We start from the raw sequence: 16,199 nt of genomic DNA, 5'->3' as shown, positions 1-16,199 counted from the left end.
AGCGATAATGCTATGTGCCCTAGGTGATTAGGGTGTGCCCAGGTACACCAGGCACACCCTGTGCGCATGCCTATGACACCGCCACATCCACCACCACCTCAACCTCCCTCCTACTCCATATGGGCCTCGTCCTTCAGAGATGAAGAACATTGTTTTATTTTTCTGTTTTTTTTTTTGTTGTTTTAAGTTATTTCCCTATCCACATTTGTTTGCAGAGCACTTGCCATGCTCTTAATTACGTTTTGCTGCCATTTGCAGCACTCTAGCCCTTTCCATTGGTGTTTTAGAGCCATTTTAGTGCCTTAAAGTTCGGGTCCCCATTGACTTCAATGGGGTTCGGTGTCCGGGAAAAGCGGTAAAAGTCCGGGACACGGACCCGGACTTTTTTTTAAAGTTCGGCCGAACCCATCGAACACGGACATCTAGGTGTCCGCTCAACCCTACTGATGACATTAGATCAAAGTCCAGATCTTTGTGAACGGCCAATAGGACACAGGAACAGGAGGATGTGAATACTGTAGGGTAGTCTCTATGGGAGCAGGTAGGAGCATGCTGATCCAAAAAATGAGTCTCTTGGGCACAAACTACATCTGCTTTGTGCTTGATGGCAGTGCGCCACAGCGAAGCTCACTTGGCCAGATGGTTGAGGCCATTGGCGTTCAGGGATAAGATTTTAACTGTCATAAGTGAGTGTCGGAGTGTGCGATAAGTCGTTACTCACGGAACCGTAAGCAGTCTTTTGGAAACTTAAAGAATGAGTGACGAGCTGTTGACCGTCTAGGCATGCTCCAGGGCGGCTGTAGTGTGCTGGCGGATCTGGAGAGCTTAAGGAAATTCCAATAGGTCCTGGAAGGAGACATAGCGTTGCTTGGGAGCACAACATCTGTTACACCTGCAGAAGGGGGAAAAAAAAGAGGACAAAACAAATCAAGACAACAAGGGAACATAAAATCGGGTGGAAACCATGGGCTGGTGTAGCCGTTTCCAAATGGGGTTAAGAACAGTTCAGTAGCCAAACGGGCTGGATTCAGAACAGGACCCAATGATGAAGAGGTAAAAAAAGATAAAAAAAGAAAAAATAGGATGCACGAGTCCAGACTTCAAGTGTCCCTTGCAGGGCATTGAGGCAGGGAATGCCATTGAGGGGGAACTCTGGGGATTTTTTCGCTCCCGGGGGGGAACCGGATCAGGGATGATGCTCAAGAATTTAACAGGGATATGCCCCTTTCAAGCGTGGTGACTGTGTATGATTCTCCATTCCCCTCCACTAAGATCTTGGAAGGGTGTTTCCACTTGTACGGCAGGTTGTGGTTGCGCACGGCTTTGGTAATGGTGGAAAGTTGTCTGCGCATATCTAGGGTATGCTTAGAGAGGTCCTTGAAGATTTGCACAGCTGAGTAGGGGGTCAGGGAGAGTGCCCAAGGATCTAGCTTTGGTTAAGATGGATTCCTTAGTTTGGTAGAAGTGCACACGTAGCAATGTGTCGCGGGGGAACATGCTGAGGGAGGAAAGGGGGCTTTGGGACCCTGTGAATACAGTCAACCGTCAGCTCCAGGGGAGACGCTCCAGGCAATATAGCTAAGAAAAGGTCCGTGGCAAATTTGTGTAGCTCAGCAGGAAGCAGTTTCAGGAATGCCACGGATTTTAAGGTTATTTCTTCTGGAGCGATCCTCCAGATCTGCATTTTTTGCTTTGATCCAGTGTCGCTCATCCACATGTTCTTCATGTGCCTCTACCAAATCATTCACAGTGGTCTCAATCTCTGATATTTAGTATTCTACAGTGTGTACCCTGTCCCCTAGGGAGTGGACTTCTGCTGAGAATTTGTTAGCAAGTGTCACAATGTTCGCTTGGAGAGAGTTATGGAGGGCATACATCATTTCCTTGAGCTGTGTCCATGATAGGCTGGCCTACCGTGGGAAAGGCCGCAAATGGAGATGTCCCCAGGGAGATGGGCAGTAGAGGGTTACTGGAGCTCCCAGGCTGTGGGGCCTTGTCAGCGCTGTCTAGCCTCAATTTTGACTTAGCTGGGCTCGTGCAGGAAGGGCTGGAGGGAGCAGATGCGAAGGGGGAGAGAGTACCTGACAGCAGGGGTTCAGCCGAGGCAGCGTCCTCCGGCAGGTCAGTATAGTGCACCCGCTGCTTCCCCCGAGGCGCGGGGAAGCAAGCGGTGAGTTTCTTCGGCCCTTTCTCCTTTTGCTTGTGGGACATCGCTGCAGGTTGCCGCGGTCAACTGGGGTGAAAATCGGGCTCGGATCCTGTCTGTGTTGCTGTGGATGGCGCTGGATGGAGTCGTCTATCTGCGGAGCGGGAGATCAGGCGTCCATCACTGTCCCGCGCTGGCCACGCCCCCAGACATATATACATTCCAAAGTACAATAGAAAAGAGTCAATGTTTATGTATGAACATCACTGAGTGCAGAGACTAACTGCCAGGTGAACAAAGAAACATGGCTGCTACATAGATTCCCATGCACCCAGCCATGCTAATTCACAAGCATGAACTCATCATATCCTGTTAGTGGATCCTATCAAATATGGTTCATATAAATAAGAAAAAAAGAAGTAATTGGCGCTGCCTGGTGGGGTATTGGGAATGCAATTTATGGTTGCTGGCCTCCTGAATTAAGTTATATAAAAAAATCTATGTACTGTGATTTAGGGTATATAAAACAACATGGATAAATTGGTAAAACTGGGTCAATCTATGTGTAGAATCAATGGTGTTCCATGTGTAAATCAAAGCATCAAAAAATCTTAAAAATTATAAAAAACCAGCATATACATACAATGTGTACAATCGGTGGGTATAAAGTGCAACAAAAGAGTGCAATAGTGGATATCAGGAGTGAAATGATAAAAAATTAGTTAAAATATCCAATCATAAATAGGCAACCATATCATCACAATCGATATAACCATAAAAATTCTAATAAATATAAGTGCAAATAGAGTGCATATATATAGCTGCCAAAAAATATGTGCAAAGGTGCAAAAAGGTGAAAACGATCAAAAAGATCTTTCTGCTAATACAGCTGTGCAAAAGAAACGGCAGCACAAAAAATTGAAGTGTCCTTATAGATTATGAAGCAAATAAATCACAACACATGTGCAATCTCGGTGATTCTGACAGATCCAGAGAAGTCCTAGATTGTATAGTCCATATATAGTGATTATGGTGCTCTTTTCTCTATGCCCAGAGTGTGGTGAATGGGCAGAAGGAAGAAGTATTCCCCTGAGCCTGGGGTCCTGCGCTTACCAGATTCCCTTACCCCTACAGGGGTAAACAGCGGGTCGATAATAAGGGATCGCTCCCATACTATCACGTACCTGGTGCTAGAGGCCAATGGAGAGAGAGGGCTTCCCTTGCGGCTAAGTTCCAGACCCCCCTGAGGATGAGAACAGGAGAGGTCAGGCCCAAAGTAGCACGGGTCGCCTGCTGGATTGTGTGCACGAGGATCCAGAGTACAGCTGGAGTGCTGGAGTGGAATCAGCAGACAGGTGGCGCCCGTGAGGTGTTTACAGGACTTGGATAATGCTGAGACTGGAACGTGGTCGGGTGGATAGCCAAGATCAGGAGCCAGGTGGATATCAGAGCAAGCGTGGTCAGGTGGATAGCCGAGGTCAAACACAGGAAGCAATCAGGAGACAGGTCAAGGACAAGCCGGGTTGGTAACAGGAGACAGGAACTGGAATATCACAGGGATAACACACTGGAGGAGCTGAAGATCAACCAGCAACTAAAATCACTGGCAGGTTTCCTTAAATAGGCCCAGGTAAATTGCTGGTAGTGCTGCTGGGTCCTAAAGTCCTTCTCCTGCCAAAGTGCTGATAGCGCTGCTGGGTCCTAGAGCCCTTCTCCTGGTGTTTGTGCCCTGACAGTGCCCCCCCCTGACGGGCAGCCTCCGGATGCCTATTTGAGAAATTTTCTCTGGGTATTTGTCCTTAAACTCTTGGAGGAGTCTGGGGGCATGTACATTGGCTTCGGGTTCCCATGAGCTTTCTTCGGGTGGATACCCTTTCCATTTAATTAAGAATTGGGTTTGTCTCCCTCTCTTCCTGCAGTCCAGGATTGCTTCCACCTCGAATTCTGTGTCCTCACCAATCGTCACTGGCGGTGGAGGTGGCTCCACTCTCCCTGGAAATGGATCTGGAACAGTTGGTTTAAGCAAGGAGGTGTGAAAAACCGGATGGATCCTATATGAGTCAGGCAAAGATAGTTCGTAAGCCACTGGGTTAATTTCCCGTTTGATCTGAAAAGGCCCAATATACCTTGGCCCTAGCTTCCGTGAAGGGCAGGCCAATTTCAGGTTGGCAGTAGACAGCCACACTTTGTCCCCAACCTTGAAGGAAAGATTTCCCCTCCGTTTCCGATCAAAGTGTTTTTTGTAATCCACTTGGGCTTTCTGTATGGACTCCCGGAGGACCTGATAATTGTTTTGAATTAAAACAAGTCTGTCCTGCAAGGTAGGTACAGAAGTTTCAGGCATAATTTCAGGCAGGGCAGCAGGGTGGAATCCATAATTAGCCCAGAATGGGGACTGATTTGTAGCTGAATGGACAGAGTTATTATAGGCAAATTCCGCCAGCGGAAGCAGGGATGCCCAGTCATCTTGGGAAAAAGCTGAAAAGCAGCGGAGGTATTGCTCGAGGGTTTGGTTAGTACGCTCCGTTTGCCCATTACTTTGGGGATGGTAGGCAGATGATAAGCAGAGTTCCACTTCCAAGGCTTTACAAAGGGCTCTCCAAAACCTAGAGGTGAATTGCACCCCCCGATCCGAAACAATGTTCTTTGGTAGTCCATGAAGTCTTATGATCTCCTTGATAAACATGTGAGCGGTTTCCGCTGCAGAGGGAGTACCAATCATTGGTATGAAGTGGGCCATTTTTGATAATCGGTCTACCACAACAAGGATGGTCGTGAATCTTTCAGAGGGAGGAAGATCAACAATAAAATCCATAGAAATCATTTCCCAGGGGCGATTAGGGATAGGCAAGGGTCTTAATAACCCCCAGGCTTTGACTTTGTCACTTTTGCTACGTAGACATATGGTGCATGACTTGACGTAGGATCTACAGTCCCGACTGAGGTTAGGCCACCAAAAGGACCGCTGAATGAGCTCGTTAGTTTTACGGGCCCCAAAGTGCCCTGCAAGTCGGTGGTCGTGGAATGCCCTGAGAACCAGAGACCTAGCTTCTTGAGGTACAAAGATTTTGTCCTGGTGCCAAAGTAATCCACCCTGCCTCCTTAACGAGTCATGTTCGGATTCGGGGCACGATACAGAAGCTTGTTCAATGGATGCCTTTAGGTTAGGTTGAATCAGCAAAAAATTTTGGGCAGATAAGATAGTGCTTGGAGGAGCACATTCAGCAGATTCGGGGAACATCCTGGACAGGGCATCGGCTTTCCCATTTTTGGAACCTGGGCGGTATGTCAAGTGGAAATTAAATCTCGAAAAGAATAAGGCCCACCTGGCTTGTCGAGGTCTTAGGCGTTTTGCAGATCTTAAATATTCCAAATTTTTGTGATCTGTGAAGATCATAATTGGATGGTTAGCGCCCTCCAGGAGGTACCTCCATTCTTCGAGAGCGACTTTAATTGCCAGGAGTTCTCTGTCACCCACGTCATAGTTTCTTTCGGCCTGATTCAGCTTCCTGGAGCAATAGGCTACTGGGTGGAGCAGGGCCTTTGGGCCCTGACGCTGCGAGAGCACGGCTCCCGTAGCTACTTCGGATGCGTCCACCTCAAGGACAAAGGGAAGAGCTGGGTCAGGGTGTTGCAACACTGGAGCAGAGGTGAAGAGAGCCTTCAGTTTTTCGAAAGCCGCTTGAGAATCTTGGTTCCAGGAGAAGCGTGAGTGCAGGCGAGTGAGCTGGGTGATCGGGGCAATAATAGTTGAGAAATTCCGAATAAATTTCCTATAAAAATTAGCGAAGCCCACAAACCTCTGGACCCCTTTCTTGTCAGAAGGTGCAGGCCACTCCAAGATTGCTGATACCTTCTGAGGATCCATGGAAATCCCTTTCGTGGAGATTATGAGTCCTAAGAACTGGATAGATTGTTTCTCGAACTCACACTTTTCTGCTTTAGCATATAAGCCATGGGTTCTTAAGGTCTTTAACACTTTTCTGACGTGCTCTCGATGGAGTTCAAGCGAGGCTGAGAAAATTAGTATGTCGTCCAGATAGACGATTAAGAACAGGTCAAGGTATTCTCTGAAAATATCATTCACAAAATGTTGGAATGTGGCGGGGGCATTACATAGCCCGAAGGGCATCACAAGGTACTCAAAGTGACCAAAGCGTGTTCGGAAGGCGGTCTTCCACTCATCACCTTCCCTAATACGAACCAGGTTATAGGCCCCCCGCAAGTCCAACTTCGTGAAAACCTGGGCTGTTCGGAATCTTTGGAATAACTCAGGGACGAGAGGGAGTGGGTATCTGTTCTTGATAGTAATTTTATTAAGGTCCCTATAGTCAATGCATGGTCTGAGAGAACGATCCTTCTTCTCGACGAAGAAAATGCCAGCTCCAGCAGGTGACGATGAAGGGCGGATGAATCCTTTGGCAAGGTTTTCATCTATATATTGTCGGAGGGCCTCCAGCTCCACTTCGGATAACGGAAAGATGCGCCCAAAGGGGACTTCAGCTCCAGGTAGCAACTCAATTGGGCAGTCGTAGGACCGATGTGGGGGCAAGGCATCGGCACCTTTTTTGTCAAACACATCAAGGAAGTCAAGGTAGGCTGAAGGAACAGCATGACAGGGATCCGGTGTAGGTTGAACGGAGAGACACACTGAAGAGTTGACAGGCGTAGGGACGCCACAGTGTTGCTGACAATAGGAAGATGAGAAGATGATTTCTCCCTTGGGCCAGTCAATTTGCGGGTTGTGGGCCCGTAGCCAGGGTATCCCTAGGATGGCTGGGAAAATAGGAGACCTGATGACATCAAAGCGGAGAAATTCCCGATGGCCTGCTTCTGTTGTGGCAAGGACAGGGATAGTCTCCTGAGTGACTGGTCCAGAGCTAGGAGCAGTGCCATCTGCTAAATGTACATCAAGTCTTTGTTCCTTCAGTTTCAGGGGTATGCGCAAGTTCTTGGCTAGGTTGATATCCAGGAAGCAACTACAGGCTCCAGAGTCAATGATCGCCTGCAGCTTTACTTCCTTTCCATCCACCTGCAGAGAGATGGGGAGAATTAAATGAGTGGATATAGTCCCAGACAACTGAAGGTAAGAGGGGCGTGGAAGGCTGGACTTCCTTGGGCGGACAGGACAACTGCGAAGGAAGTGGCCCGAAGTCCCACAGTAGAGACACAAGTTATCCTGTCGTCTGCGTGCTCTCTCTTCAGGGGTTAAAGCAGGGCGGAGTAGGCCAGTTTGCATGGGTTCCCCATCGGACATATTCATGGACTGGGGAATAGAGGCTGGGAGTGTTGGTCCTGGGACCTTTGGCATTATCCATGTGGGTCGAAGGGTCTGAGTGCGTTCGGACCTTCGCTCCCGCAGCCGTCGGTCTAGTTGGATAGAGACTTGGATGAGACTCTCTAGTGAGGCGGGAGCCTCAATCCTAGCCAACTCGTCCTTGAGAGACTCAGATAAGCCTTGCCGGAACTGGTATTTTAGGGCGGCATCATTCCACCCAGTATCAGCTGACCACTTGCGAAATTTCACAATGTAATCCTCCACAGGTCGTCTGCCTTGTACAAGAGCATGAAGGGCCGACTCTGCGGTGGCCGTCCGTTGTGGATCATCATATAAGGTAGCCATAGCTTCAAAGAAGGTGAAAACTGAATCCAGGACTGAGTTCTTTTGCTCAATGAGATTATGAGCCCAGGACTGTGGCTCATCAGATAAGAGTGAAATGATGAAACCCACCTTGACAGTCTCAAGAGAAAAAGTCCTTGGTTGCAGGGCAAAGTAAAGGTCACAAGCATTTTTGAAAGCTCTGAATTTCCGTCGGTCACCTGAAAAGCGATCGGGAGTGGGAACTCTGGGCTCCGGAGGGGGTAAACCCATAGCAGGTGCGGCTGTAGCAGAACAACTGAGAGGGTGAAGGCGTCCTTCCAGCTGAAAGTAGCCATCTTGTAAGCTCTGGACTGTTTGTGTAAGAACTGTAATCTGCTGACCTAGGGCCTCTAATGCGGAAGCACCTCTCTCGGCCTCAGACATCTTGGCTGGTTGATACTATCACGTACCTGGTGCTAGAGGCCAATGGAGAGAGAGGGCTTCCCTTGCGGCTAAGTTCCAGACCCCCCTGAGGATGAGAACAGGAGAGGTCAGGCCCAAAGTAGCACGGGTCGCCTGCTGGATTGTGTGCACGAGGATCCAGAGTACAGCTGGAGTGCTGGAGTGGAATCAGCAGACAGGTGGCGCCCGTGAGGTGTTTACAGGACTTGGATAATGCTGAGACTGGAACGTGGTCGGGTGGATAGCCAAGATCAGGAGCCAGGTGGATATCAGAGCAAGCGTGGTCAGGTGGATAGCCGAGGTCAAACACAGGAAGCAATCAGGAGACAGGTCAAGGACAAGCCGGGTTGGTAACAGGAGACAGGAACTGGAATATCACAGGGATAACACACTGGAGGAGCTGAAGATCAACCAGCAACTAAAATCACTGGCAGGTTTCCTTAAATAGGCCCAGGTAAATTGCTGGTAGTGCTGCTGGGTCCTAAAGTCCTTCTCCTGCCAAAGTGCTGATAGCGCTGCTGGGTCCTAGAGCCCTTCTCCTGGTGTTTGTGCCCTGACACATACACTGGCAATCAAGGATGTCCCCAGATCTCGATCTCTCTCCTTTAATAGTGTTCAGGTGTCAGCTCAGTAGATATAATGAATTCCAATTCAGTACCAGGGTATGTAGAAGAAAAGGGAAGGAGCCTCCGATAGTGTAATATCGTTTTAAAAGACACTTTATTGTTAAAAAAAGGACATGTACTCACATAAAAGTGTAACCTATCGTATGCCCGTCTGGCATAGGAGCCGCAACCTCCTCACTTGCGGTGCACGCTAGGGGATGGCGTGCGCGTCAACCGCCGGATGTGCGTTCCAGGCCTCGGGTTCGGAAAACGGAAATGACGTGGTCACGCTCTGGATCTGTCAATCACCGAGATTGCACATGTGTTGTGATTTATTTGCTTCATAATCTATAAGGACACTTCAATTTTTTGTGCTGCCGTTTCTTTTGCACAGCTGTATTAGCAGAAAGATCTTTTTGATCGTTTTCACCTTTTTGCACCTTTGCACGTATTTTTTGGCAGCTATATATATGCACTCTATTTGCACTTCTATTTATTAGAATTTTTATGGTTATATCTATTGATTGTGATGATATGGTTGCCTATTTATGATTGGATATTTTAACTAATTTTTTCATTTCACTCCTGATATCCACTATTGCACTCTTTTGTTGCACTTTATACCCACCGATTGTACACATTGTATGTATATGTTGGTTTTTTATAATTTTTAAGATTTTTTGATGCTTTGATTTACACATGGAACACCATTGATTCTACACATAGATTGACCCAGTTTTACCAATTTGTCCATGTTGTTTTATATACCCTAAATCACAGTACATAGATTTTTTTATATAACTTAATTCAGGAGGCTAGCAACCATAAATTGCATTCCCAATACCCCACCAGGCAGCGCCAATTACTTCTCCTTTTTTTCTTATTCATTCAAATGCTCCCCTTTCAGGGTTGCATTTTTTGAAGTGGGCAGCAGCCAGGTGCGGTATCATATATATTTTTCCTTATATACCCCCTATCCTAAGCGCGGAACCACATAAATCCTTTCATGGTTCATATAAACCCTATTTGATACTGATCATGCTATTGTTCCAGTGAATGGGACTTTATTATATCTGCAAAAGACAATAGCAGCAGTCTTATGTCATTCATATGGATCAAATATAATAGAAAGATGCCAGCCATTAATCCTGGTAAAACTATAAGAATTCCACATCACAAACAAATCTCTGCAGTGAATACTGGTGCTCTCGATGGCGGATATATATTTGTGCGATGGATTGCTCCTTGCCATAAATCAGGCTACAAGTTTTGTGCAATTCCATCTAATGGAAGAGTTCCACTAACAAGTCTTTCCTCAATGCCAGTTAAAGCAATATTCGCATAGTGATTAAAGTTACGAGGTACCGGTAAACTGACACTGGGAGACATAATGGCAATTTAACTAAAAATACATCCTAAAGAAATGTCCACATAAATATTAATAAAACTTCTACAACACACCTCGCTTGTGTGGATGGGGAAATCTGTTCAGTTTAACAGTTCCATGTATGGCCAGCCTTAAACCATGACATGTATGCAGAAAGATTTGTAACTTCCTTAAACTGGCCATACATGGATCAAAATGTGGCTGGTTCAGCAGGGCCCAGCTGAATTTCGATCCATGTGTGGCCAATGCGGTTTACAGGAGTCATATTCTCACTCGATCAGTGCAGTAGGCTGCAGAGCTGATGTGTATAGTTAACCACTTAAGCCCCGGAAGATTTTACCCCCTTCCTGACCAGACCCCTTTTTTCTATTTATACCAAATTTTATTGGAGTTTTTTGAAATACAAAATAAGAAAGAACCATAAACATATGGAAGAATACAAATGAACATATCAGTAAACCATACAACTGTACTCATACAGATAGGAGATGAAGACACGATCTGATCTGGAGTTGCACTAGATGTCGTGTGGGGATGAAGCAGAGAGGGAGGAGGGGGGGAGTAGAGTAGAGTAGTGGGAGTGGGGGGGGGGGTATTAAGTAACTGGGGAAAGGAAAGGAATACCGAGAGAGGGAGGGAGATAAACGAGAGAGTCGGGTAAGAAGAAAAGGGAGGTTCAGGTCGGCACAAAGAATCTAACATAATAAGACAAGATGCTCACAGTGGCCCACAATAATTTACAATCAGGGTGTTCCAGAAGAAGGCTGGGGAAAATAAGACAGGTACGAGTTCCACTTGGCTTGGAAGTGTGCGGGGGAGCCCGACAATAGCTTTACATCCAGTAGTTCCTTAACCATAAGTGAACTAAGATCTTCGTGCACCCCCTGGATCTTAGGGGGGTCGTGGGAGATCCACTTCCTGAGGATAGACCTTCTGGCGACCATGAGACATGTAGATATCCAGGGTTTGTTCTGGTATAATATAACTGACTGTGTCGGGGCCAGGCCCAGGGTAGGACCATGAAGATTTCCGAACAGAAGGAGGAGTGGGTTGTTCATTAGGGGTAATCCTGATACGGTTGAAACTAAATGCTGCACATCCAACCAAAACTTGGCAATTTGAGGACAGTCCCACAGTCTATGGGATAGGGTTGGTCTATGCAGTAGACACCAAGAACATGCTTGACCTGTGGGCGAGGTAGCAGAAGATGCAAAAGGAGAGTAGGCCCTATGCATAATCTTTAGTTGTTGTTCCCTCCAGAATTCGTTTTCAATGAATTTACAGGTCGTATTAAAGCCGCTGAGAATGGAGGTGAACAAGGAGGGTAGTGAAAGGCGGTCTTCCAGGGCGTTGGTGGATCAATGTCCTTTCTATGGAGACGGTGATTTAAGAGGGGTTTATATACATCCGATATCGTTAATTTCCTAATTTGACGTCAAGCAAAGAGTCACAGGAGCGCTTGCTCTTATCTGGACATAAGACTTCAGCAAACTTTGTGGCTTGTTGGAGATGCAGGAAATGGTGAAGTGGTATATTGTGTAGGTCACAAAGTTCTGAGTAGGGACGTGGACGACCCGAGTTAGGGTCAAATAGCTGATGGGCAAGGGAGAGACCCTTGTCGGGCCATGTAGAGAAGGGCAGGTATTGTCTGGTTTGCGGAAACAAGGGGTGGCCCATGATTGGGAGGCATTTGGAGAAGCGGGGAGACAGAGATAATAACTTGGACACTTCCCTCCATGCTATCACAGTATCCCGCAACAACAAATTATTTCTCAGAGATGCCGGTATAGTAGGTAAAGAACAATGTAACAAAGCTGCTAAGCTAAGAGGTGACACCATGTGGGATTCCAATTCAAAGTTAGAAAATCTAGACTTCCCTGTGATCCAGTCAAGACCCACCCTCAAAAGACAGGATAAGTTGTAGAGTCTGATGTCTGGAATGTTGGCCCCCCTCTCTTCTGGGCATTTGGAGCTTCTTTAGTGAGATACGTGGTCGCTTCATGTGCCACAAGAATGCGGACAAAGCCTTATAAAGTTTTTGGGAGTCTTTATGTTTGAGTAATAGTGGAATGGTTTGCATTGGGTACAGAAGTTTTGGATAGCCAACCATTTTGAAAAGATGGCATCTGCCCAGAAGAGAGAGGGGTAGGGCCGACCAAACCCCCATTTGTTTGATGATCGTGTCAATTACTGGGGGAAAATTCAAGGAGTATATTGATGACGGTGACTTTCCAATATTAATGCCCAAGTACTTAATGTGGGATGCCCCATGTGTGAGACTTTTTTGCAGTCTAGCCGAGTACAGGACCCCGAAAACCAATCCGCACCTTCAGTCTTTCCAAGGGCGTAAATTGTTGATTTCACTCCTGACTACCTATCAGTTTCGGAGGCCATGAAATGCCAAGACAGCACAACCCCCCCCGCCCCAAATGACCCCTTTTCGGAACGTAGACACCCTAAGCTATTTGCAGAGAGGCATGTTGAGTGTTTTGCAGATCTCACTTTTTGTCACAAAGTTTTGGAAATTGAAAAAAGAGGAAAAAATGCATTTTACTGTTTTTTTTTCTTCATTTTCCCAAGAAAATGAGAGCTGCAAAATACTCACCATGCCTCTCAGCAAATAGATTGGAGTGTCTAATTTGCAAAATGGGGTCATTTGGGGGGGTTTTGTGCCATCTTGGCTTTTTATGGACTTCAAAAGTGCGATAGATAGTAAGGAGTGAGATCAACAATTTACGCCCTTAGAAAGCCAGAAGGTGCGGATTGGTTTTCCAGGTCCTGTACGCGGCTAGACTGCCAAAAAGTCTCACACATGGGGTATCCCTGTACTCAGGAGAAGCAGCAGAATGTATTTTTGGGTGTCTTTTCACATATACCTATGGCATGTGTGAGCATTATATCATTTACTGACAACTTTGTGTAAAAAAAAAAAAAAAAATAATAATTTTCCCGTTAATTGTGGCAAAATATAAACTATTCCATGGACTCACCATGCTTCTCACAGACAAGAAATGGAACAAGTGGCGCAAGCTGTTAGCACTACATAAAAACGATAGTCCATATAATAGCACATCAAGGCTATGATAAAGTCTTAAGGTGAGATGAGGAAATAGTCTGAATGCTCAGGGCCAGCCTGTTGGGGAGCAGAAGCGATCTCCAAACATGCAACAAACAAAAGAGAAAACAGGCGCCTCTGAGTTAAGACTGCGATTTAATATGGCAAACAAGTAATAAAAACTTACATCAAAGTAAGTATAAGCAGACAAGATGGGTCCTTCCGGTGTCCATGTGGAGGCTGGGGCTTGGAGTCATCACTGTGGGTCTGTAATCATCTCCTCTCTTCCTCTTCCTGTCCAGCAGGAAGTGGAGGGTGTCACAGCAGTGAGATGGAGGCTTGGACAGCAGGGTGAAACCGCAGTGAGATGGAGGCTTGGGCCGCACAGTGGCTGTGATGCTTGTCCACAGGATCTTCCGGCGTAATGACTGACGCGTTTCCGAGCATGCGCACTGTGGTGGGAAACCAGCGCGCGCTCCTTTTTCAAAGTCAAATGTAAAAGGGAAAGAGAAGGACCAATTTATGTGTTCCGGGACAATGCCCTCTGGTGGTGAAGTTATAAAACTACTATCAAAGTAAACATGACTCTACATTATAGCTGTATGAGGAACAATGCCCTCTGGTGGTGAAGTTATTAAATTACTATCAAAGTAAACATAACTCTACGTTATGGCTGTATGAGGAACAAGGGTCCCTCTAGAGGTCAAACCAGTAAGAAATAAAAATAAACAATATACATGTGATACGATGCATAAAGAGAATAATGCCATAGACAATGAGAGGAAAATTAGAGGGGGGAAAAAAAAAAACAAACAAACCATGGGATGAAATGAGAAAGAAATGATAAATGTGGAAATAAAATTAAATATTAATGAAAATAAAAATAAAATATAAAAATGAAATTAAAATAGAAATAAAAATCAAAAATGGGAAATTAAAAATAAAAATAAATGTAAACAAAATAAATAAAGAATTGTATATGATGTAAGCATATCATTAACTGAGACTAAATATACAATAAAAAAATATATATTAAAAAAAAAAAAAAAAATATTATTATATTTGTATGTGATAATGTAAAATTCTTATAGTATATATTGATACATGTATGTATAAAATCAGGAAATGGATACTAATGCAATGAGATGGATGGAATGGGAACAATGATGAATATCAACCTGAAAGAGGTATGAATATGGAATGTATAATCATTCGGTGGAGACAAGGGATAAATGCTAGACAGTGAGTGGATGAGGAATTGTTGGCGGCAGGAAGGGTAGGAAGGGGGGTGGGAAAAAATAAATAAATGAATAAATAAATAAAAATTAGCACTGTATGGATTACCTAAAGTGAACCCTAGAGGGGACTAATTAAAGAATGGTGGATACATCCAATTCTTCGTTCATCCCATTGGGCGAAAGTGTATTGAGGGAATAGATCCAAAACGTTTCACGTTCGCACAGTTTGTGAAATCTTTCGGCTTCCGGAAGGTCTTTTGATATTTGCTCAATGATCCATACCTCAAGATTTGAGGTAGATTTGTCATGGTGTCTGAGAAAGTGGCGGGGGACGCTATGTTTGTCTTTTCCTTCCTCTATTTTTCTCCTGTGTTCCCCAAATCTTTGTCGAAGGGGACGGATCGTGCGTCCTACATAGAGGAGGTTGCAAGGACAACTGAGGCAATAGATTACAAAATCAGATGAACAATTGAAAAAATCAGCGAGGTTGTATGTTTTGTTATGTGTATGAAATGATTTTTTACCATGTTTTACATATGCACAGGTTTTGCACAAAGACTTGTTGCACCTATACATGCCTGTTAAAGGAATCAGGCACACCCTAGGGGTGGCGTCTTTAATGGTTTTAAGTTTGCTGGGTGCAATTTTGTTTTTAAGGTTGGGTGCTTTCCTGTATGTGACTCTGGGAGTACTTGGGAGGACTAATTTGAGATGGGGGTCCTCCAAGAGTATAGGCCAGTGTTTTAGAAGAATCTGTTCCATGGTCTTGTGTTTGTAATGGAATTTGGTGGTGAAACGAATGGATTGATCAAATGTGTCTCGGGTTTTGGCAGGAGGGGGATCTGTGAGGTACAGATGATATGCTTGATCTACCAGGGGGAGTGGATAACCTTTGTCCAATAATTTGGCTTTTAGAAGCTGACTTTCAGCTACATAGTCATCGTGCCTGGTGCAATTGCGCTTCAGCCGACAAAATTGTCCCTTGGGAATATTGTTGGTCCATTTGTTGTAATGGCAGCTCTTGTAGTGCAATAGGGAATTACCTGCAGTAGGTTTGGAGTAATTCTTGGCATGAATTTGATTTCCTATGTAGTACAATTCAAGGTCCAGAAAAGCAAGTCGTTCAGAATTGGTGACATGGGTGAATGTTAATCCGTGGGGGTTTTGGTTGCAATGTTGTGTGAAATTATGGATGATGTCGGGGGGTCCATCCCAAATTATAAGAATATCGTCTATGTACCTACCATAGAAGATAAGGTGTCTGGAATATGGGTTGTTGTGCCATATTTTCTGGGATTCCCATAGCCCCATGGCTAAATTTGCGTATGAAGGTGCAAAATTTGCTCCCATGGCTGTTCCGTTGATTTGTAAATAAAATTGATCATTAAATTTAAAATAGTTGTGAGTGAGACAAAATTTTGTACATTCCAGAATGAAGTGGGCTTGTTTGGGGCTCATGTAAGGATCCAGATGCAGAAAATGATCTAGGGCTGTGAGGCCGAAATGGTGTGGAATAGATGTATACAGTGAATTAACATCCAGAGACATCCAGGTATAACTAGGTTCCCATGTGTAGGGGGACAGTAGTTCCAACAGATGAGTACCGTCTCTGATGTAGGCAGGAAAACTTTGAGCTAGTGGTTGGAGAAAATGGTCTATGTATAAGGAGAGACCAGAGGTGATACTCTCCATGGATGCAATGATGGGACGGCCTGGGGGATCGGT

General features: G+C 45.3%; 1 protein-coding gene across 1 annotated transcript; it reads right to left on the bottom strand.

Moving 5' to 3' along the window:
* Nucleotides 1-825: 825 nt before the first annotated feature.
* LOC309562189 (uncharacterized protein) lies at nt 826-15,932 on the bottom strand (the record flags this gene model as incomplete). Its single annotated transcript, XM_082266311.1, has 2 exons — nt 826-892; nt 15,211-15,932. 2 exons carry the CDS (start codon nt 15,930-15,932, stop codon nt 826-828), a joined length of 789 nt encoding a protein of 262 aa, XP_082122437.1.
* Nucleotides 15,933-16,199: the final 267 nt, after the last annotated feature.

The sequence above is a fragment of the Pelophylax lessonae genome (assembly GCF_965119305.1).
Source record: "Pelophylax lessonae genome assembly, chromosome: 8".
Classification (NCBI taxonomy): domain Eukaryota; kingdom Metazoa; phylum Chordata; class Amphibia; order Anura; family Ranidae; genus Pelophylax; species Pelophylax lessonae.
This window is presented reverse-complemented; position numbering and strand designations above follow the sequence as displayed.